Source organism: Halichondria panicea, chromosome 9, assembly GCF_963675165.1.
Source record: "Halichondria panicea chromosome 9, odHalPani1.1, whole genome shotgun sequence".
Taxonomy (NCBI): Eukaryota; Metazoa; Porifera; class Demospongiae; order Suberitida; family Halichondriidae; genus Halichondria; species Halichondria panicea.
Genome location: NC_087385.1, coordinates 5,411,629 through 5,433,511, shown reverse-complemented (window position 1 = coordinate 5,433,511; position 21,883 = coordinate 5,411,629). Strand labels below are relative to the sequence as shown.

The 21,883-nt window shown below is 43.7% G+C and overlaps 6 protein-coding genes across 9 annotated transcripts; 2 read left to right on the top strand and 4 right to left on the bottom strand.

Moving 5' to 3' along the window:
* Nucleotides 1-2: 2 nt before the first annotated feature.
* Nucleotides 3-1,480, bottom strand: LOC135341508 (indoleacetamide hydrolase-like). Its single transcript, XM_064538088.1, has one exon. It carries the CDS (start codon nt 1,398-1,400, stop codon nt 117-119), a length of 1,284 nt encoding a protein of 427 aa, XP_064394158.1. The 5' UTR covers nt 1,401-1,480; the 3' UTR covers nt 3-116.
* On the bottom strand, nt 1,464-2,755 carry LOC135341527 (SPRY domain-containing protein 7-like). The gene is made up of 5 exons (XM_064538109.1): nt 2,620-2,755; nt 2,440-2,556; nt 2,153-2,313; nt 1,937-2,039; nt 1,464-1,639 (listed from the first exon to the last, which is right to left on the bottom strand). The coding sequence occupies exons 1-5, from the start codon at nt 2,741-2,743 to the stop codon at nt 1,542-1,544; spliced, it is 603 nt and encodes a 200-aa protein (XP_064394179.1). The 5' UTR covers nt 2,744-2,755; the 3' UTR covers nt 1,464-1,541.
* Nucleotides 2,756-2,863: 108 nt separating this feature from the next.
* On the bottom strand, nt 2,864-8,252 carry LOC135341492 (uncharacterized). Of its 4 annotated transcripts, none has more exons than XM_064538066.1 (9): nt 8,104-8,252; nt 7,622-7,797; nt 5,737-5,832; nt 5,580-5,611; nt 5,189-5,243; nt 4,928-5,029; nt 4,642-4,697; nt 4,472-4,539; nt 2,864-4,285 (listed from the first exon to the last, which is right to left on the bottom strand). In XM_064538066.1, exons 1-9 carry the CDS (start codon nt 8,219-8,221, stop codon nt 3,093-3,095), a joined length of 1,896 nt encoding a protein of 631 aa, XP_064394136.1. In that variant the 5' UTR covers nt 8,222-8,252; the 3' UTR covers nt 2,864-3,092. The 4 variants fall into 4 exon arrangements, with proteins under 4 accessions (XP_064394136.1, XP_064394137.1, XP_064394138.1 ...); XM_064538067.1 differs by having other exon boundaries at nt 5,737-5,811; XM_064538068.1 differs by having other exon boundaries at nt 7,622-7,801; nt 8,104-8,240.
* Nucleotides 8,253-8,276: 24 nt separating this feature from the next.
* On the top strand, nt 8,277-12,560 carry LOC135341484 (uncharacterized). Its single transcript, XM_064538056.1, has 9 exons — nt 8,277-8,412; nt 8,819-8,964; nt 9,230-9,338; nt 9,523-9,957; nt 10,057-10,214; nt 10,412-10,612; nt 10,741-10,921; nt 11,049-11,199; nt 11,300-12,560. The coding sequence occupies exons 2-9, from the start codon at nt 8,839-8,841 to the stop codon at nt 12,315-12,317; spliced, it is 2,379 nt and encodes a 792-aa protein (XP_064394126.1). The 5' UTR covers nt 8,277-8,412; nt 8,819-8,838; the 3' UTR covers nt 12,318-12,560.
* On the bottom strand, nt 12,330-18,254 carry LOC135341477 (centrosomal protein of 295 kDa-like). Its single transcript, XM_064538048.1, has 16 exons — nt 18,067-18,254; nt 17,732-17,992; nt 17,617-17,666; nt 17,518-17,557; nt 17,311-17,448; nt 17,087-17,206; nt 16,948-17,004; nt 16,800-16,883; nt 16,658-16,741; nt 16,486-16,594; nt 15,832-16,416; nt 15,315-15,468; nt 13,179-15,259; nt 12,956-13,031; nt 12,730-12,829; nt 12,330-12,532 (listed from the first exon to the last, which is right to left on the bottom strand). Exons 1-16 carry the CDS (start codon nt 18,115-18,117, stop codon nt 12,422-12,424), a joined length of 4,101 nt encoding a protein of 1,366 aa, XP_064394118.1. The 5' UTR covers nt 18,118-18,254; the 3' UTR covers nt 12,330-12,421.
* A 61-nt stretch (nt 18,255-18,315) lies between these two features.
* Nucleotides 18,316-21,865, top strand: LOC135341505 (dnaJ homolog subfamily C member 3-like). The gene is made up of 15 exons (XM_064538085.1): nt 18,316-18,456; nt 18,518-18,625; nt 18,782-18,906; nt 19,054-19,128; nt 19,247-19,291; nt 19,365-19,469; nt 19,523-19,611; nt 19,700-19,792; nt 19,962-20,022; nt 20,082-20,140; nt 20,413-20,527; nt 20,654-20,824; nt 21,218-21,300; nt 21,396-21,541; nt 21,663-21,865. Exons 1-15 carry the CDS (start codon nt 18,384-18,386, stop codon nt 21,785-21,787), a joined length of 1,473 nt encoding a protein of 490 aa, XP_064394155.1. The 5' UTR covers nt 18,316-18,383; the 3' UTR covers nt 21,788-21,865.
* Nucleotides 21,866-21,883: the final 18 nt, after the last annotated feature.

Sequence of the window (21,883 nt, the reverse complement as noted above, 5' to 3'; positions counted from 1 at the left end):
AATCAAATGAAGTCAAATCGTCAAAACCATCACATTTAACTTCTAACTATTAACTAACTATATATGCATGTCTAATAAATCTTTCTACCTGCAAAAAATACAAAAAAAGCAATAAATCAGAGTCTGCCCTTGAAGTCGTCAAAAGAGAGTTGTGGTAGAGATGGCAGTGCTGCTTGCACACTCACGGCCAATCCCAGGAGGTCTTCGTCCATGCCTCGAGGGGCCACTAGTTCCAGACCAACAGGGAGACCAGCGGCAGTCAGGCCACTGGGGATGGAGATACAAGGAACACCCGCCAATGCCTGAGGGAATGTGTTCACCGTGTAGGCAATTATTGTGGGGAATTCTTGACCAGCCACCTTAGTAGTAGGACCAGTTGGCCTCTCAATAGCAGGAAGAATTGTGGTGGGGCAAACAAAAGCTTCCAGTTTGTTGGCACTGAAATAGTCGTCGTAGTTCTTTCGAACAGCATCCTTTTTCTGCAAGCATTTTTCATACATTTCTTCAGTGACTCTACCAGCTGAGGTGATTACTTGCTTGACAACAGGATCTCCAATGTTTTCAACAAGCTGCTCAAAGCTCACAGGTGCTTCTTGTTCCTTGAGGTACTTTGGAAGGAGGAGGTTGGTTTCATAAGTAATAAGATTGAAACATGCAGTCACAATAGGCATAGAACCTTCAGCAAAGTCGTCAGAAAAGTTGCATTCCACAAGCACAGCACCTGCATCTCGGAGTGAAGTTAGAGCAGCCTCAGTCACACGAGCAACCTCACTGTCCAGGACCTTGTAGAAGTATTTCCGAGGGACACCAATCCTAACACCCTCCAGAGATCGTGTGGTGGGTACAGAGGATGGGATAATGGCTTTGTGAGCTTGCTGCACAGTCGTTACTTTTTGACTGAACACCCCGATTGTGTCGGTGGTAGAAGAGAGGGGACAAACAACGGCTTGACTGTACAGACCGATTGTGGGACGATAGCCAACGACTCCACAGAGAGAGGCAGGAATTCGCATCGAACCTCCAGTGTCCGTCCCTAATGCAAATGACACGGCATTCATAGCTACAGCTGCTGCACTCCCCCCACTCGACCCTCCAGGAATATAGCCCGTTTTTTGTGGGTTGTCAACATCTCCGTAGCTGGGATTCTCGGATGTAATTCCAAATGCAAGCTCATGCATGTTAGCGATGGCAACTATAATGTGTCCACTGTCCACAAGAGCCTTGACAACAGGAGAGTAGTCTTTGGGCACCCAGTTCCTCAAGCTAGGAGTTGAGGCTGGAGCTGGGTAACCACATCCAGTGTTGGCCTTGACTGCAAATGTCATGTTCTTGTCCAGAGGGGTCTGCCCAAGAAGCTCTGGGCGTACAATTGTTGTAAACACATTGGTTTTGGTAGCCATTTCAGCCTCTAGCTCTTACTTCTAGTTCTTGAGACTGACAATTTAATTTACAATGTGAGGACAAAGGTTATCAATAATAATTATTCATCAGTGCACAATTTCATGGTGAAACAGTATATGTGCTACAAACAGTAAAAAGGTTTATAAAATGTTCTGTTCAAACATGATTCTATCGTAATTGTCTGGTGGTGGATAGGAAAAGTCCGTAAATTGAACGTCAAGAATAGCTCCATCATCAACTGCAGAAAAAACAAAACGCTACATCTAAAATCAGAGCACCTCAATAGATTGCATTGTATATTATTCACTAAACGGCCCAGATTTAATTATAGAGCTTGTGTTTACAGGGTTGAGGGTTGAGGGTTGATATAAAGAACACTCAACACAGTTTTTGTTGATGTTGCAAAGATGCAAAACTGTGGTTCAAAGCGTTCCATATCAACCCTCAACGCTTTTTGTTGATGTTGTTGCAAATATTCTGTTATGTGTAGGTCAGCTATATAAATGTGCAAGTACTTGTAATAACAGATGCTCACCATAGAAGACAGGGTAGACAGTTCCTCTGATTCCAGTGATGGGGCATTGCATAGATTTGCCATTGAGGAAGAAATTCAGCTCAATATGGTTGTAGCTCACTCCCTGTAAGAATACAGTTAGGTGATGAGGCATCATGAATGTAATGGTACTGATACAAATGTATATATAGTCATAATCTTTTGGCTAACAGAATACACAATGATTACAGCACACACCAGTATATCTCCTTCAGCAGGCTTCTCGTTGATTCTCGAGATAACCTCTCCATTATGTAATGTGGTGCCCTCTGACGTGAGGACCCAGCTCTGCTGGTCACTGCCCAGAGGTACACTGTCCACCCTCACCATCGGAGTAGCCAATCCCACACCCCACACACCTGCACAAAACAAGGTGATTCGTATTCTATATAGAAATAGGTCCAATTTACGACAAAGGGGCACTATGTATGTTGGCAAAGATACCATTATGATGTCAGTTACTATATACGCTAGCTATACTCTACCTCCACACTGTATCTTTAGCTCAAAGTAGCTCTTGTCCTGTGCTAGTGGAGCATTGGACAGAGCTGCACCAGTGCCACAGATCCGTCGACCAGACTTCACTATCACACAGTCCACTCCTGCAAAGCAAATGTACACCCCCAATTGAAACAGTATAGTGAGTGTGATATGAATGATCTCACCACTTCTGTTTGTGTCCAGTACGACCTGCTGTACGTCTTTGAGTCTCACTGGACCAGGATCAGGGTTGCCCCAGATACAAGAGCAAAAGCATCTCATACAAGACATTACTGAAAGAGCAGACATAGACCACCTTTTATCAATGGAATCCTTTGTAATACTGTAAACTGAGCATCATTTAGAAATCACAGGCTAAACAAATGACGATGAATGACATAATAATCTATTTCAAGTTTTAGCCGCGTGTTATAGTGTGGTGAACAACATGAAGAGAAATGATAGTAGTGTGAATACAAAATTAACTGAATGGAATCAAAAATTAAAAATCACACACTGAATAAATGTATCAATGAAGAAAAAAACATGTTTGAATTTGTAATTAAATGAGAGGTCACATAACACATTGGCACAAACATAAGGAAATAGTTAGAATTTAAATTACATACCTGAAACTCACAGTGCAAAGTACTTAATATCAAGAAATTGTTCGTACAGTTTTTGTGGTAGGCATACTCTCTTCAAAGCTACTGCCTTCGTCACTCTCCATCATAAATCCATCATCTTGACTATCTGTCGATATATCACTCATCCTTCGTTTGACGGGAGTCCTTGAGCCACTGCTACCGACTGACTTGTAGGGGGACAATCGACCTTGCAGTTGGTCACTCTCCAGACTAGAGCTCATACACAGTGAGCTGATATTATTGAGCCGACTTGATGAAGAGAGAACGACAGATGGATTGCTACTGCTGCGTCCAATGTAAGTGTCCATACTACTCACTGATGGTGGCCTTTGTGGTTCTGGTCTGATCATTTGTCTGGAAGAGCTCAGAATAGACTTGTGTAACCTCCTAGCAGTCTTGATTAATCGAGGAGGATTGAATGAGCCGTGTATCTCTGTATTGAAAGGGGATAAGTGTCTATCATGTTGTAGTGAGTGGTGAGACAAATCCTTGTGGTTGGAATCAGTCTCAACATTGCTTTGATCGCCTTCCACGATTACTGTCGGAGAGTTGGGTTGACTACGCATCACGGGGCTTGTATTTGGGGAGATCCATCTACTACTAGAAGACGAGGTTCCCATGATATGATTGAATGAAGAGTCAATAGTGCCGTTATTGGATGCTGGACGGGGAATGGGTGAAGGGAGAGTTGCTACAGAGAGAGGAAATGGTTTTTGTCTGAATTGAAGTCCTTTTGGTGACAGAGGGGTGGGTGTATCGGTGATAACATCCACAGGTTCAAGAAGCCCAACGTTCTTATAGTCTTCCTGTGTGCCGTTACTAAATCGATGTGCACTGAGTATCCTAGCAGTCGGCATATCCTCCATGGAGAGCAGTGTGATTCGAGAGTGATTGATGGGTGTGTTACCAACAGAAGGGCTGTGTCCAGTACTGCTGCATGCACTGCCACTCCCAGATAAGCTCTGCCAATGATCAGGGGCACTCCCATTATCGTATTTGAGTGCAAAGGGATTAGCAATGCCGCTCGAGGGTGAGGAGAGAGGGGTGGACTCTTGGGTGGTCGAGGACTTGCGAGAGAACGAGTGGTGAAGTGGGGAGTTGCCCATGAGAGGACTAACACAAGGGGATAGGCTGAATGGTGAGGCATAGCCTAGTTGTAGCTTCTTACAGGGCGCTGTAGGAGAAGTATCCATGTCTTCAGGGTCTAAAGGTGTGAGGAGTGTGGGTGGGTAGATAAGTGGATTTGAATTACACACAATACACGTGTCCTCACTCACAATAATAGCTATAATGGAACTGTACACAGTAAAAGGCTGATAAGTACATGTACAAGACCCAGACAGTGCCCAACAGTTTGACATAATACATAATGTATATGTCATGTACGTACCAAAGTCTCTCTTCCTTTTGCCAATACACAGAGAGCTGGGCCTCAGCACTGGGCTGCAGCTGCGGCGACTGAGAGTGAGGGCAAACAGAGGTAATGAGAAATGGAATCTGGGTGTACCACACTGTTGATACAGTAATTGAATTAACAATGCTAAGCAGCAAGTAGCTTACTATGAGAAGGTCCTGCTGGATCCAGGGCTGGTGGGGGTGAGACTCCTACTGCGCATCTGCATGGGGAATAAACACACAAAAACAATCATGTGGAGTTCCCAGAATGTATGCTTTCAATTTGTTAAAATGTTAAAGTACATTGTTATGGGTTGACGTTTCAAAAGTGACTTTGTCTTGTCTAGATTAATTCAATGGCCCCCTAGAAACCAGTAGTGAGAAGATTATAGAGCCTAATTTAACACATACATACATCCACTATTGAGACTAACTATGACCAGACTCTTACCCTATTTAGAGGGGAAGAGGGTGAAACGAATGCAGAGGGTGGGTGTGAGGGGAGAGACGATAGGTACAACACTTCCATAGCTTCCCCAGGCTCATCAGTGTGCTGTGTGTGTAGGTGGGTACAAGGATCATAGGTTATGTACATACAATGTGAATGTGATCAGAGCTATATGTAATGTCATTCACACATGAGCTAAAGTGCCTAGGATACACATTCTACAATAGGGTGCCATGCTGACTGTGGTTTAATTCTACAACCTACCAGTCTCATGGAGTCATCCAAAGTCTTGTTCAGTTGAATCTGCTCTTGAACTTCCCTGTACATGAAATATTCTTGTCAAAACAGTACCCACATTTTTCTGATGTGTGCATAGACAGGATGTCTTTGTGTTGGCTTACGGGCATAGCAATTTTATCTTTAATTTATAGTATTTCAGTTACAGACAAAGTACACATTCTTTCTAGCTGAGAAGCACACAGAATGCTTGAATGCACACAAGTATTCCAACAGCTGATCAAACCAGAATCACTTCACAACACATGCTCGACAGTATTATATAAACAGTTTAATCAGGATGAGGGTTAGAGTAGTGGGATTAATGACAATCAAGGGAACTAGTAGACTGGCTACCTAGTTATCTACAACCGCTCACCTTTCAATCTCTCTCTCATCAAGGGCCTCCTCCTAATCAATAAAATAGAAACAGTATATCCGATTAGACAGAGAAAAAACGAAACAAATGTACAGTATATATGTACAGTATTATAAGTATATCAAAGATCTGTTCTACTATTACGTTAATGGCTTACCTTTTTGATTTGGGCCACTCTGTATTTGGATGTCGGTGAGTTGATACGTGAGAGAGGGAGCGGTGAGGAGAGAGGCTGCATGTGTGTATGTGCCAGCTGTAAAACACAAGTTTCTAATGAGGGGAGCTCTCCAAGAATTTACACATCTAGACATGTCTTTTGACAAACTTAACTTATAAGACAATTACTCTGTGACAAATATATACAATCACTTCCCTTCCAGCACTGCTTTGGGGGGTGCATAAATGTGAGAGAGAGCTGAACCAGCCAAAATATGCAGACAGCACACACAATGCTCCTTATTTGCCTTTTACAAACCACAAGAATCAACCCAGATAGAGATGGGATAGAATGTTGGGTTTGTGTATATCAGGCAATGGGTCATCCATTACCAACAATATTGGGTCTTTCAATAGCTGTGTGTACTATGATAAGAGAAGGGCAGCTAAGACATGAATCAGTTTATAGCTGCATTTGACCATAAATTCCACAAGCAAACAAAACACCAAGTACATTCCTGTGGTCAAATCACTTAGACCCACCATGAAAACACACAGCCTAGTAGCACAGTTTGCATGGCTTGGTACAAGCTCTGAAAGTATGCACACATGAACTGTAGCTGGGAAAAGCATGCTAGTACATGACAAAAACAATCACACGCAAAATATAAATAAATAAATATAACGGCAACCAGTTGTAGTACACACATTAATACACAGGAGTTCCAACAGCACTAACTCTTAGAACTAAGCAGAGGGTCAAGTCACCAACCAAAGGGTGCTGCTCCTACATGTGTGATTATAAGAGCAGTAGTGTGGAGTTCCAGGAAATCAACACACTGGCACTACCCCCACCCTAGGCTTCTGTTATTCAAAGAGATAAAAGTTGTCAAAATCAGTTATTACTGCATCAGCTCTCAAGAATTACCTAGTGCATAGATCTATACTAGTGCACACCTAATCACATTGGGTTTGCTGGGATGGCAGACACGAATTCCCCTGTCTGAGTCATGCATTAGCCCTTTGATAAGAAGAGCTGACACAGAACATCTTGCCAGGATCAAAGAAGGCTAAACAATTCATCAACACTTTTTGATGCTCATTATCTACTTGTCTTGAACTTGCACGTGTACAGCGGACAAGCTGCTTGATCGAGGATATCACTATGGCAAAGACTAATCGTAATAGGCGTGTTATCAGACTATTAACTGTAATACAGAATACAGTGTAATACAGTTTAGTCTGAACAACCATGAGAATGATGAGACGCTTAAAGCATTACATTATGAATCAGTCATTACGTTTCCCCTTACATACAAGAAAGAGAATGTTTTTCTGATTTAGCATAAAATTTCCCAAAGGCTCTCCCAATATCTACTGTAGATCCAGCTAATCATACACAACAGAATCCTCTTACAGAACTCTACAAAGTATTCTAATGTCAAGAGAAGCACATAATATACATAGATGCTGTACAGTACACAGACACACCAACACTTATAAACACTTAATGTAGTATAGTGGTATGTACACGCACAGTTGATTACACTTGCTACTTCAATAACTCTCTGTGAGCTTCCATGTTGAGTTGTGCAACCCTAAGGTAACGTTCACTTTTGAAATCATCGGAACTTCCCTTCTCTCTATTGTTAGTGCTAATTATATTTAATCAGTAAGCTAATGTTTTAACACAAAATGTACCTTAAATAAGCTCTTAATCAACAATGGACACCAACAGTTGGAAGGAAACTCACCTAGCTACATGTATGCACATTACTGACACATGCAATACTGAACACACGCAAAATATGCACCCACACAAATACAGTCGCAACAATTGTGCTCATTTCCCTTAATCAGCATAACTGAAAGTGGAGCACGCTCACCTGTCTCTTGGGGCTCAGCTCTGGAGGAGGCCTAATGGAGTCCCCGGGAAGTGAGATATTACTAGCCGAGAGACCAGTCTTGTTCATCACTCTCAGATTGGTGGTTTGAATTGTCACAGGTTTGAGCTCCTGACTCAGCTTAGCTACATTAGGGGCAGAACTCGAACGTTTCATGTCTATCTGCAGGGAGATAATGACATACTGACGAGGGGCTAACAAATTGGCAATAATACATTGTGTGTTGCATAGGGATGGAATGCAGCTATAAATATAGCATGCTACAGGAAGTCTTACCAACAGTGTACAGTAGTACAGCTTGTGTCTAGAGTCACTCAGCTACTATGAGCCTAACTAGTGCTACTGTGAGGGTACACAGAATGCAATGGCGGATATGAGCTAGAGTACAAAACAGCAGAAATAATTATAGCTACAATAATAGCTGCAACTTTGCAAGCAAACACAGCTCTGTTCTCTTGATTCACCTGTCAGCAAACAGTTGAATGGGCCTCTTGTCTTGACTTTAGACCTCAGCAAGCAATTCTTCGCAATAAATACAAGCTGGCTAGCTAAACCACACAACATGAACAGTGCAAAATTCATTGGTAAAGCTAAGTGGGCGTTGCCCCTCCTACAAATTATCATGTGATAATAATGCGGAATTACTCTATTGTGAACACAACATTTATTTAGTGCCACGCCCCTAGTTGATTACACAAAAAGCACCATTGCAGGCAAAAAGAGGTTCAGTCAAGCAAGTGTATCATCATGGAGCACCAACTATAAGCAAATTGGTGAGTATGGATTTGTATATGTACCCTTGATACAATGATTACTACTATAAATCACTCAAGTACTCAGCAAGCAAGCTGCATTTAGTCTTGTTTACTAGCTACTGGTTGTGTGACATCACTTACTTGCATGCAGTGCTTTATAGCATCTATTACTAGCCATGCAGAATTAAACAATGAAATGTATCTATGCTCTATGCATAGCCTACAAGCTAGCTAGCTGTAGTGAGCATCATCTCACAGTCTGACAGTGCACATTGCATCTTATGGAAATTAAAGTGATCACAAGCTCATGACATTTTTTCACTGTTTCAATTGCCATTCCATTAAAAACATGATGAGAACTAATACTGTAATGCTAGCATGTTGGTAAGTTTACTGATAATTAGCATACCAGCACCGCCTATAGGTTACAGCTCTAGTTTGACAATGGAAGGTGGTCAGGAAAAGTATGAGCCGCTACCAAGATGGGGCCATGTCTCAGTGGCTATCGGAGACAAGATGTACTTGTGGGGAGGACGAATTGAAAACTTCTCTGAAGACAGTCAGAAAAAAGTTAGTGAAAGTTAATGTGTGCTTCATATTCGCCTCAGTTGTAATCTCATATGTCACGTCCTGCATTACATTGCATACATAATTTATAGCCACAACTGAATACACACCCTAGGCTGGAGTAAAATCATAGAAAGCAAAGCTAACCATTAATGTAACTTAGACGGTTGTTCCCTTTCTACACTATAACACCTTGTGATAACAGTACATTCTCTGCGTGGATTTTGTTACAATTCGCATTGCACTATATATATTTTTCCTCTTTCAGCTTGCATCATTTGTAGAGGTGTTTGACTTCCAGTCAGAGCTGTGGGAGCAAAGGTCAACCTCTGGTACACCCCCTAATGGGCTCTACAACTGTGCCTACACTAACATAGGTGAGTAGTATCAGTATCATCTTTGGTTAGTAACTCGATAATAGACTTTGCTATGCCATACACTGTGTAGTTTGGGCTGGATATTGTTTTGTAATCTACATGATAGTGAAGGTTGTTATTGTACCTGTGTGCTAAGCCTATATCCTTTATAGCCACTTAACCATGGGTGCCAACTCTCCCGCAGGTAACAAGATATTTGTGTATGGGGGTTGGGATGGACTGACCAATCACGGCTCTCTGCACTCACTTGATGTGTGTACAATGAAGTGGGAGGAGCTTCAAGTGACTCCCTCTCCCGAAACACCCATGAAGATGAGTGGGTGTGGTCTTGTATCCTATGGCGACAACAAGTTGATCTTGTTCGGTGGGTATGGCGTTCCTGTGAGTGGACAACAAGTTAAGGGTGTGCGGTTCAAGACGAACAAAGACTCTGAGAGTGGTGGAGGGAGTGAGAAAGGTGGAGCTAGTGTGAGTAGCGAGGGGGGTGATGATGACAGTATAACGGTACTCAAGGACAGCGCAAGTGGAGGAGAGCAAAGAAAAGGAGACGATGACGAATCAGACGAGGACGAAATGAAAGCAATGACCAATGACGTGAAAGTTTTTGATGTCAACGAAAGTGAGTTAGTAGCCCTTAGTGTGCAAACTAATGATTCATTCATTCATTAGTTTCATTAATTACATGGTAGTAATACCATTCTATGTTTCCCTCCTCCAGATAAGTGGAGCAGTCCAACTGTGTCCGGTGAGTGCCCCCCTCCTTGTGTGGACTTCTCCTTTACAAAAGTGGATGACCATCGAGCTGTCGTGTTTGGAGGGTTCCAGCCGGAGACGGGTACCACCTCTGATGCATATACGCTCGACATGGAATCATGGGTAAGGACAGTATACCTTTACCTGCATGGATAACTCGTATAATGGTATCATAGTAGCTAAATAGCTACTAATTTCTAACAAGGAATGTATAATAATATTATTATACATTCCTTGTTAGAAATCAGTATGTGCCACTGAGAAATGTGAGATGTTTACTATCTTAAATCATTATGCACTTCATCGTCTTTCTCCCACAGCACTGGATTAGACTTGGCAGTGAGACTGGGTCTTTGTGCTCCATCAACATTGCCTGGCCTAAGGGGAGGGATGGACATGCCTCCTGCGTCTTGTCTGGAGGGCCACACCCTCAAGTGCTCATGACTGGGGGATGGGACAAGCAAAATCAACTGCTCTACGATGCCTGGGTACTGGATGTCACCTCAGGCTCGTGGACGGAAGTGAGTACGCAGTTATGTGTTTGCATTCCTTGTATGAATGGAATGTCTACTGTACACGTATAGTAGTTAGTGTACCATTCATTCTTATGTTCTATTTTGTGTGAACAGATATTTTGTTTCTTGTGTAGCTCCCAGGAGTTGCCAGCTCAGCAGGAGGGGGGGCTAGGCTTTGGCATACTGTGAGCTGCTTCTCCTTCAGTGAGAACCTGAAGCGACTGGTCATCTTTGGGGGCTGTCCCTCTTCTCCTGATGAGACTGACGATGGAGAGTCCTGGGAAAAACTGTCTGACACCATCCTGGTGGAAGTGGGTGAGGATATGGTGTGTGTGTGGTATAAGAGAGAGAGATATTTGAAAAAATGTGTAGGAGGTACATAAATGCTACTTGATCTTTTTGTGCATTGAAATCATTTGGTGTACTTGTTTGTTTGCCACAGGTCATATTGAGCCCCTGTCTACACTGGAGCCTGGCTTTGCTGACCAAGGCTATACAATCACGGAGTGGGTGGTGCTAGACTCGGTGAACCACACCCAGATGGGACAGCCCATACGCAGAATGAAGGAGATGGTCCTGTTTACTCATTACAGGTGAGAATGTGTGTGTACTGTTGTAAGCTTCCTATACAATGTACTGTCATAGAACAAACATGTTATAGTTGCTCACTTTTTTTTTTTACTACTACTGCAGGTCTATACGAGCTGAGTCATTGGCCAAAGACATGATCCGAAAGTTGGAGACCCTCTCCATTCGTCACAGTCGCAGTGTCACTCCTTCAATGGGAGATCAAGAGATCTTTGCCTCTATGGCCTCTCTGAATAAGGACGTGCCCTTCTGGGTCGTGCCTCCACAAGATGTCGACATAACACCCACAGAAATCGGTCGAGGCAAGTGGGCGGTGGTGCGTGTGGCTCGTTTCCGAGGAGAGAGAATTGCTGCAAAGTGTTTGACTAACCCCATATTCTCCGAAGAAAACCGAAAGATTTTCATAGAGTGTATGGACCTGGCGGCCAAAATGCATCATCACCCAAACCTTCTGCCATTTTATGGAGCCATACTGGAGGGTGAGCCGATCATACTCACCGAGTTGATGTACGCAAACCTGAGAGTCCTTGCCGAAAAGAATCAACTATCGTACAACCAAGTCACAGAGATCGCACTGGACGTTGCTAAGGGCTTACAGTTTCTGCACTCAACCAAACCCGATCCCATCGTACACGGAGATCTCACGTGTACTAGTGTGTTAGTCGAGCAAGGAAAGGGGAACAAATGGAAGGCAAAGCTCTCTGACTTCATGACAGCCAAATTCTTTAGACAGCTGATAGCTTCGGACCCCTCCGCCGAGCGAGCCTTTTCTCCCGGTCGAAGGGACAGATCACGTTCCTTTTCTGAGAAATCCATGTCACCTCCAGCACGAAACCAAAAGCGGAAGGAGAGTATCACTCCCAGTGATTATCAGGATTCGAGTGTGCTCACTCTGGAAAAAGACATCTTCTGCTACGGCCTTATTCTGGTTGAGGCATGCACAGGAAGTCTACCTATGGAGATCTCACTGAGTTTCTTAATCGAGAGCATTCGATGGTCGGATATGAACGCTCTTGTCAAAGAATGTCTGGATCTCACACCGAAGAAACGGCCTGTAATGGCTGCTGTTATTGATAGGCTCACAATTTTGTTACATGCAATTTCTATTAAATCTATACGTTAATTGATCACTCTCTGTCAATGTAAACTTTTATAATAGTCACAAACACTTGTCCTTTTGTAGTAGCTAGATGTCAAAAACAATAATTATTTAGATTTCTAAAAATGTCACTTAAATGGTGGTTTAGTCTTTGTTTTTGTGCTACATGTATCTGTTACTACTTTTGGCTGTGTCTTCCCTGCTACTGCTCTTTGACTCTTCATTTTAGAACGAATTTTCTGCAAGAAAGAAATTGTGTCAACCTTGTACATTATTATACTGGTATAATTAATTTTACTGCGTTATGAAGTCACATGATGCCTGTAAAAAGCATACTACATGTATACTAGACCCCTACGCAAAACCTTGAGCATAAAATGTATTCTTTAATTAGAAGGGATCCAGATGGTATCATGGTAATGACCCTTCCACCCACCTCTTGATAGCTCCGGGCCTTGTCCCTGTTGACACTGTATACTTGCTTCCTTGTTTCCTCTTCCATCCTCTTACGCACTTCAGGCAGCTTATAATAAAACCTAACAACAAACAAACGCCAATGTTGCCATGAAAAAAGTCGTAAGCATAAAATTAATGGCCAATAAAGACACCACCACCACCAGGAACATGCATGTAGGTGACTGTGTACAGTACTGCACATGTACCTTTTGTTTCTCTCTCTCATTTCCGTCTTTTTTATCCGCTCCCTATCATGAGAGGACATCCAGTCAGTAGGTTGGCCTGTAGGAACAATACTTGGTGAATGGATAGGAACTGCAGCAAACACACAAGGCTGTTCCAATGACACAAACACACTATAGCTAGCCGTTTCAATGTACCTGTACAAAGTATATACATGTACATAATTATATGTACACACGCATGTACCTCTATGTCTGACTGGTGGTTTGAAAGTCCCAGTACTATCAGGGTTCTGAAGTAAAGGGCTTGAGAAGGTCACCACACGTCGCCGGTTCTCTACTCCAGATTCCAGTTCCTGTCTCTGGAGACTACCAAATAAGGATTTGGAAGTAGACTCTTTTGACGTATATGTATCACCAGTGCTGTGCTTGTGACCAGAAGTCGGTTTCGAAGTTGATGTTTGTTGAGCTTTCTGCTTTTCAATGGTGGCCTTGATTTGTTTAAGTCTTCGTTGCGATTTCTTGACAAATTCTTTCTTTCTACGTAGGAAAGCTTCTTGTAGACTGAGTCCAGAGTGTGCAGTTGGTGTATTGACCACAGCATTCGTAGTTTCAGAAGTGGGAGTATCAAATTTTCTCCTAAAAGCTTCTTGTAGACTGAGTTCAGAATGTACAGTTGGTGAATACAGCACAGCAGTTGTAGTTTCAGTGGGAGAAGAATCATCTTTTTCCATAAAAGCTTCTTGTAGACCGAGTCCAGAGCGTACAGTTGGTGAATACGGCATGGCAGTCATAGTTTCAGTAGTAGGAGAATTGTATTTCCTCATAATACATGTACTTTGAGTTGTGGGGGCTTGGATTGACTGCTCATTCACAGGAGAGGTGTGCTGAGGGCTATGTGTGGTCTCAGCCAGGCCAGGGGTTATTAGATGGCTGTAATCAGTGCTGTCCAGACCAGTAATACTCAGTGGTGGCTCATCTTGCATCCTATCTCCTCTAAACGAGTCGGAATTGTTCACCATCTCAGTATCGGTTTCTTCAATCGTATCTAGAATACTCAACTCCTTAGCAGCACTCTCGTGAGGTTCAGGTTGTGTTGAGGTAGCCATTAAAGGGCTCGTCTGTGTGGGAGGCTCGTAGACTGTGTTGATAGGCTCTCGGTGAGTGGTAGTGTGTGTGACGAGTGGAGAGGGGGCTGTGAGGCTCAGTTGTGTGCTGTCCAGCGTTAGTATAGAGAGTTCAGGATTGTCATCAGAGTGTTGTGGGAGAGTGACGTCTCTGTTGTCCATAGGAAGTGGAGTGAATTCTAAACTTGATGATTCGAGCATATTTGGCGAGTCCTCGTATGTGTTTGTGGAGTGAATATTCATGGATTGTGTTGCACTTGTAGGAGGTGCTGAGAGTGGCAGCTGTACACGTGGTGAAGACAGGCAGCTATCAAACTTGTCCTCAGAGTCGACACTGACTGAGAGCAATGGTTTGTGTGCAGCGCTGGATGACAATACAGTCTCTGGGATGTTCTCATTGACAATTAAAGTGTGGGCATATTCTTGAAAAGGATTTGCTGTTGGGGGCGGTTGTGGAGAAGTGGGTTCGACTTGCGTGTTTGTAGTTGACTCGTACTTTTGTGTGTGTCGAGCTAGGGGGTGAGGTATTGTGAGAGGCTTGGTGTGAAGGTGTGATGGTTGTGGAGCCTTGGCGTGAGAGTGTGATGGTGGGGATGGGGGAGCCATTGGAAGTGTTGAGGCTTCAAGAGATGTTTGATATCGAGAAATGCTGAGTTGGTTAGAGCTAGTTGAAATATCAGACTGAGTTGCGATGGCGTGAGAGTGTGGTGGTAGTGTTGAGGCTTCGAGAGATGCTTGATATTGAGAAATGCTGAGTTGGTTAGGGCTAGTTGAAAGGTCAGATTGCGGAGCCTTGGCGTGAGAGTGTGGTGGTGGGGGTAGGGGAGCCATTGGAAGTGTTGAGGCTTCAAGAGATGTTTGATATTGAGAAATGCTGAGTTGGTCAGGGCTAGTTGAAAGGTCAGATTGCGGAGCCTTGGCGTGAGAGTGTGGTGGTGGGGATAGGGGAGCCATTGGAAGTGTTGAGGCTTCAAGAGATGTTTGATATTGAGAAATGCTGAGTTGGTTAGAGCTAGTTGAAAGGTCAGATTGCGGAGCCTTGGCGTGAGAGTGTGGTGGTGGGGATAGGGGAGCCATTGGAAGTGTTGAGGCTTCAAGAGATGCTTGATATTGAGAAATGCTGAGTTGGTTAGAGCTAGTTGAAAGGTCAGATTGTTGAGTTGGATGCTGTACTTGTTCACTGGGGGACGCTGTTGACTCCCTGCACAAACAAATGAGGGGAATTTGGCATGGGAGATTATTAAATTAAGAGCTACCTTGTTGAGAGTGAGTAGACTGAGAGTGAGTCCACAGTGCCCTCGTCCTCTGACTGTGAGAGAGGTTTGATGAGCTCTTCCCTTTTTTTGAGACGATCATTCCAGGATTGATGTTGGGCTTGAATCATTGAGAGGAGTGTCTTCATTCCCTCACCTGGACAAAACAGTTAAACATAGTAATGTACATGTAGGCAGAAAGTGGAGAGGTTCTTGAGATCACAATAATACATACATTGTACAGTAAATGAAATACCACACACACACATTAGCAGGCATATTTTTCAAGGGGGGGGGGGGGCAAGTCGGATATCCAGGAGGTCTGAGGGTATGCCTCCCACAACATTTGTGTTTTTATAGACTGTCTGAAATCGCATCTGGTGCATTCTAAGGTACTATAACTGACAAATTTAGGAGGGGGGTCGAGCGTCAACCTATAATGAAGTACTCATTAGTAGCATTGAGTGGTACATGTATGCTGTAGACACTATATACACTAGTATTAATCTAATACACTCACCTTTCCTACTCTTTGCTGGTCCCCTCCTCTCACCAGTGGCCCCTCCTCCTGTGCTCTGGTCATCAGAGGAAGTCGTGTCTGTCACCGTGAGCTCAGGCCTATCCAAAACAAAGCTGGGTCTGACAAGGTACTGCTTGGGGCGATGGGTCTGAGTGGATGCTCCTCTGGTAGACACACCTTCACTGCTGTTAATGCCTGCCCCTTGTGAAGCTGGCCAGGCTTGTCTCGATTGTGAGAGTTGGTGGGGTCTGGAATCGTCATTAGAGGAGCTTAATGAAGATGTCATGCTATCTCGAGTGTGTAGTATATCGTGCCTGCCAGTAACATTCTCAGTCTCATCAGTCATGCCACCATCGTACTCCTGAGTGCTCTGAGGCTGAACTGACTCCTCTGTGGACGGTACACTACTGTTAATGTGTACACCACTGTCCGGAGTGGCCTTGGGAGAAGCTGTCAAAATCCGCAGGTAGTTATCTCCCTCTGGCAAAGGTTCACTGTGTGTGGTGGAACTCTGATCAGTTATGGAGAGATCTGGCAAGGAGGAGAGCGTAGAATGATCTGCCAGGCTGTGTGATACTGAAGCACCTGTAACGGAATGTTTTAACAGTGGATTAAAAATATGTATAGCTCAAAAGTCAGAGAGAATCGCCTCACCTTGTTGTGGTTGTGGTCGGACAAACAGTCTCTCAAAAGCTCCCTCCATTTCTCTCTGCTGCTCAGAGGCCATTTCAATTCTTTGGTGGGTAGGCTGAAACATGTTTGTCTGTTTCAAAGAAAAAAACTGGGCTAAATAATCGTACATAATCGATCGTAACGAGGTACTTACAGGCATTTTAGCAAGGGATTTTTGCCTGGTGGATCTGTCTTCCCTTTCTAGGCTCTTTAACTCAACCAGCATTTGAGCTCTCTCCTGAGAGGGTGTGTACATTGGAGTCGTCAAAAAATTAAATCAAGGAGACAGAACTTACCTTTTCCAGTTTGACTTTGGCCATGGCGTGCTTGTACCTCAGTCTGGCCTTCTCATCATGCTCCTGCTGTAGGGCAGCCACACTCTGTGGTAATGTGTGAGGATCTGGCAGTACATGTGACTGAAAGGGTGAGCTATAGCATACTTACTTGTTTAGTTTTGTCGTCTTGCTCCATTTGCAGCTCGGCCATCTTTTGAGCATTTGGCTAAAAAAATACAATCAGCCGAGAGTGAAAACAGAACTAAATCTATGAGTAATGCCAACACAACTAGTGGTGCTACACTGACCTGTGCTGCATCAGAGGTTCCCAGTCTCTGTACGACAGGGTTGTGGATGTGATAGTAACTGCTGGAGAAACTGTCAGCCTCCTTGAACTGCACACGACGACCTCGATCAACTGCAAAATCCTACAGCCACGAATGATACGTACAGATACATGTACATTAGTTAGTCAGTTACATGTACAAGTACAAGTAAATGCTGAGAGGAGTACATTATGCGTTGTCCTCACCATGACAATCATCTTATTGGTAGGAGATTTGGTAGTGGCCAGTTGGTTTGCCCTCCTCTTCTCTGCCTGAAGAGCCTGCTGCCTGTAGTGAAGAGCTTGCTCTCTAGACTGCTTTTTCTTCAGTTGGTTATCAGTCAGCTGCATAAAGTAGTCTCAATGAATTGACAGTATGCTTTATACCAATTTGTGAATACAGATTAATCATACCTCTTTCATGGCAGCAGCATGCCTGTCTTGGGCACGCCACCTGACGAGAAGAAACAACTAACTCAGTCAATTGTCAATGACAGCAGGACAAAAACTCACCTCTGCTTGGCCTGCAATAACAGCCTCAGCTCTTGCAGTCGATTCTCCTCCTGAAACAAAAAAATCACATTATCATCATCATCACCTAAAATTAATGTACCATGGTGATACTCACCTCGTTGACTTGCTGTGCGTCCCTGTGCCCCTGACCCACACTGTTCACTCTGGATAGGTACTTTTCCTCCAATTCTCTCAGCTCCACCTCATGTGCCTCAGCTAGTACAGTGTTGACATGTTCCTGGAGGACTTTTCTCTCCGTCTTTCTCTTTGTCTTCACCTTCTCTCTAAGTTGTCGGGCTAGTCTTTTCTCCTGCTCTCTCACCTGGAGCAGTCGGGCCTTGCGACGCTCCTCTAGCTTTAACTGACGAAGGTACGTCTAATGGGATGGAAAATTTAATTAATTAAACTGTGTGGCTCAATTTATCTCCCATGATATACGATTATCCACACCTCTTCATTTGGACTAGGGTGACAGAAAGGCCTTCTTTTAGTAGTAGTCATGGATATGATGTGTCTTGTTCCTGGTTAAGTTCTTGAAGCCAAAAAGCCAAAAAGGTCAAAAGTACAAAATAAGGAGGCGTGTTTATGTTTCAAACATTGCTGAATCAGCAATAATTGCAACCAATCACCACAATCCACGCTGGATTCAGTACTACATCTACACATGTAAAAAAGATCAGAGAGAGAGATTAGCTTGCGAGTCGAGGTTCAAGAGTACAGTAATATAGGATCAAGGCTAGCTAGGGTACGGTACGTGCATGTAAGCAATGAAGGGAGGCTGTGTACATATACTGAAGTCTCTGGCTGTCATTTTCTTCAGTCTGGACATCCAGTTAGAAGGTAAGCTCTAGTACTAGTAGCTCTAGTGATCAATCAATCCACATTCCTTCTGGCCCCACAGGTGTGTTAGGAGATCAGGCAGAAATTGATAATAATTTACAGCTAGGGAAAAAGCACTTGCAAGCAGGGCAGCTCTCAGAGGCACTCTTTCATTATTCCGCAGCAGTAGGTAAGTGCTCTCATATCCCTGCTTGAGAGGTAAAGGCTCTTGTATTTCATTCCAGTAGAGGTACTTTAGCACCCGTAACTGAAAGTGTACATTCATTGTTATCGTGACTAAATGCAAACACATCAAACTCACACGTTGCTCTGCCCCCTGCCATAGATGCCGATCCATCCAACTATCTCACCTACTTCAAACGAGCAGCTGTCTATTTGGCCATTGGACAAGCCAAGAAGGCCATTCCTGACCTGGATAAAGCAGTGGAGCTGAATAAAGGCTTTCACCAGGTACATAGTGTAGGCTTACGTCATTGATTGTACGAATATTGGTCTGGTTCTTAAAAATACTCCTTAGCTAATTGTAACCCCTTTTTATGTGTCCCTTAGGATGTGTAAGTTTCCCTCCTTCTCATTTTATGTACCATGTTCCTGTAGGCACGTCTACAGCGAGCCAGCACCCACTTGCGACTGGGGGACTTAGACAGAGCCGAGGAAGACTACAGACTACTGGTTAGACACACCCACTAGTGTACCCTCAGGGCTCTGTCACATGTAGTTATCGGTGTGGTCTGAGTGGCTGTGTGTATATGTAGTGTGCCTTTTATGCATTGGTTGTCTTTGTTCTCAGGCTGCATCTGCTTCCGGTAGTGTGCAGGAGGATGCCGGAGTTCAGGTATGTTACGCTTAATGTTGCTGCGGTATTAGTTACCTGCTATTAAACTTCTTGATGTTTCCCCTACTTATAGGTTGAGTTGATTCCTACCATCAGAAGTTACGTCCAGACTGCCCAGTTGCTGATTGAGAAGAAAGATTATAGTCATGCCGTAAACATGCTGGATGAAGCTGTTGAGGTTAATACCTATATCACATTGTGTGTCACGTACCTCACCTTCCCCCTGTGTAGACATGTCCATGGGATAGCCACCTGCGAGAGATGAGATCAAAATGCAACGAAAACATAGGACAATTTCTATCTGCCATCAGCGATATGAAGTAATTATTTATTGAGCTTCTAGTGTAACCTCCATTGTTGCGGAAGGTGTCAGTAAAAGTGTTACTCATTGCTTCTGCTATCCTCTAGAATGCTGACCAAGCTGGTTCACGACAACACCGACACGTTTTATCGAATCAGCATGCTCTACTTTGTGATGGGAGAGGAGGAGGACTCACTCAGGTACAGGCCTTACTAGAATATAGCTGTTCTCAGCGCATGCATGGTATGTCCTGGTAGTCAAAACCTGCAATGTTTCAATGCTATAGTGTTGTACGTTTATATAGCTGAGTGATATTATCCATGTTAGCAGTATTGTTCTCATAGTGCACGTGTGCTCATGTCCCTACAGGGAGATCAGAGAGTGCCTGAGGCTAGATCCTGATCACAAAGAGTGCTTCCCCCACTATAAGGTTACTACTAGCTTACTTGGTGTCACAGTGTAGTGTGATTGTGTGCCTCTCTTGTGCAGAAAGTGAAGAAGCTGGACAAGAAACTAAAGTCTGCACAGGAGCTTCTGGACAATGGAAGGTTGGTGGTGTGCGTCTAGGCTGGCCTTTAGCACAAGTACTGTACAACCACTCGTAATAATAGGAGCTCGTTATGATGTACAGCTATTATTATGCTGCTTGCTTGTGTAGCTTCTTATTGACCGACCACTACATTAAATTTTGGTTGTAGGTAGGGTGTTTCCTCTGCTGGTATATACTGGTATGTTGGGCTTGTACTCACTGGTGTGTGGGCCTAGTTTTATAGCCTGGATTCTGCTAAACGCTAAACAAATTAAACTCTTTTCTTCTCAGATATCATGAGGCTGCAGAGAAGTACCACTCTATTCTAAGCTCATTTGAGGATACTCAGAAAATTCATGCTTACTTGCTAAGAATCAGATCCAAACTCTGTCACTGCTACTCAAAGGTAAAACTCAACACACAAGAGATATAACATCACAAATTATATGTACTGTACAAGCCTAGCCAGTACGCAAACACACTATGTTGATCTGTTGTCACCCCTCCGCCGTATTGCTGTGCCATTGTACAGATTGGCAACCTGGAAGTGGGCAAGGAGTGGTGTGGACTGGCACTGGAACTGGAGTCTGACAATGTGGACGCCCTTTGTGACAGGGCAGAGCTCTTCATCAACAACCAAATGTACGAGGAGGCCATCAAAGATTACCAGACAGCCAATGGTGTCGAGAATCACCCTCAAAAGGTACCCCCACGTCTTTGTGAAGTATCTGTGCGAACCACTATATAGCTGTTAGCTGATTTCGAACCTTTAATGTTCACAGACGCCCTGTGAATGTCCATGGTAGATTGATGTACCGTATAATCTGGTTAATAAGCGCATGCGCCTATAGAAGAAAGAGCAGACCTCTATGCGCCTATTATCCGGTTATTGAGATTAACCACGCCCATGACGTTTCAATGATGCATGTATGTGCACTTTAGCTGGCTCGATCGTTGTCTGCAAGAGGCTATAGTCATATCAGCAGTCACAACTAGTGAAGTATCGAGGCTCTTGGTCTGCTAACCAGTATGCGCCTATTAGTTGCTGTGCGCTTATTAACCGGTATTGTGTGTTTAAGATTTCTTCTCCATGCAGGTGGACGATGGATTAAACAGAGCTCAAAAGTTGCTGAAACAATCTCAAAAGAGAGACTATTATAAGATTCTTGGAGTGAGTAGGTAAGTCAGCTAATGCTTACAGAAGTGACTGTAGTGTTTAGGTCATTGTTAGTAACCACTCCATTTTCCTATCAGCCAATTGTTCCTCTGCACAGAACGGCAACAAAGGGTGAGATAATGAAGGCATACCGACGTCTGGCGAGGGATTGGCACCCTGACAGCTATGAAGGTGACGATGAGGAGATGGCAGAGAAGATGTTCCTCGACCTAGCAGCTGCCAAGGAAGTCCTCTCTGACCCTGGTACATACATGTACATACAACACTTAGTTGTATAATTATAGCATAGCTCTGAGCTGTTGAGTTTATGAGAATGGCATTACAGTAGTAAATTGTTAACCATCTTCCCCCCCCCCCTGTGCAGAGATGAGACAACAATTTGACAATGGAGAGGACCCCTTGGACCACCAGACACCGAACCATCAACATAACCCATTTGGCGGGTTTGGAGGAGGTGGACCGTTCACTTTCAAATTCAAATACAACTGAACACATGTCTACATGTAGTTAGGGCATTTTTTCTTAGTCACTGTTATAATAAAATAATATATCATGATTCTCAAATAACTCCGTCAATTATTGTTG

Coding starts and splice junctions, on each gene's coding strand:
- LOC135341508 (XM_064538088.1), bottom strand. CDS start 1,400: ATGGCTACCAAAACCAATGTGTTTACAACAATTGTACGCCCAGAGCTT.
- LOC135341527 (XM_064538109.1), bottom strand. CDS start 2,743: ATGTCTGCTCTTTCAGTAATGTCTTGTATGAGATGCTTTTGCTCTTGT. Junction 2,557..2,619: donor ACTGGACACAAACAGAAGTG/GTGAGATCATTC, acceptor TTTGCTTTGCAG/GAGTGGACTGTGTGATAGTG. Junction 2,040..2,152: donor CTGCTGAAGGAGATATACTG/GTGTGTGCTGTA, acceptor GTATTCTTACAG/GGAGTGAGCTACAACCATAT.
- LOC135341492 (XM_064538066.1), bottom strand. CDS start 8,221: ATGAATTTTGCACTGTTCATGTTGTGTGGTTTAGCTAGCCAGCTTGTA. Junction 7,798..8,103: donor ATTCAACTGTTTGCTGACAG/GTGAATCAAGAG, acceptor CCCTGCAGATAG/ACATGAAACGTTCGAGTTCT. Junction 4,698..4,927: donor CCTCTTCCCCTCTAAATAGG/GTAAGAGTCTGG, acceptor TTCCCCATGCAG/ATGCGCAGTAGGAGTCTCAC.
- LOC135341484 (XM_064538056.1), top strand. CDS start 8,839: ATGGAAGGTGGTCAGGAAAAGTATGAGCCGCTACCAAGATGGGGCCAT. Junction 9,958..10,056: donor AGTTTTTGATGTCAACGAAA/GTGAGTTAGTAG, acceptor TCCCTCCTCCAG/ATAAGTGGAGCAGTCCAACT. Junction 10,922..11,048: donor CACCATCCTGGTGGAAGTGG/GTGAGGATATGG, acceptor TGTTTGCCACAG/GTCATATTGAGCCCCTGTCT.
- LOC135341477 (XM_064538048.1), bottom strand. CDS start 18,117: ATGACTACTACTAAAAGAAGGCCTTTCTGTCACCCTAGTCCAAATGAA. Junction 15,260..15,314: donor GTCTACTCACTCTCAACAAG/GTAGCTCTTAAT, acceptor TTGTTTGTGCAG/GGAGTCAACAGCGTCCCCCA. Junction 12,830..12,955: donor ATGAGAGAGAGAAACAAAAG/GTACATGTGCAG, acceptor GTTTGTTGTTAG/GTTTTATTATAAGCTGCCTG.
- LOC135341505 (XM_064538085.1), top strand. CDS start 18,384: ATGAAGGGAGGCTGTGTACATATACTGAAGTCTCTGGCTGTCATTTTC. Junction 20,528..20,653: donor TCTGTCACTGCTACTCAAAG/GTAAAACTCAAC, acceptor GCCATTGTACAG/ATTGGCAACCTGGAAGTGGG. Junction 21,542..21,662: donor GGAAGTCCTCTCTGACCCTG/GTACATACATGT, acceptor CCCCCTGTGCAG/AGATGAGACAACAATTTGAC.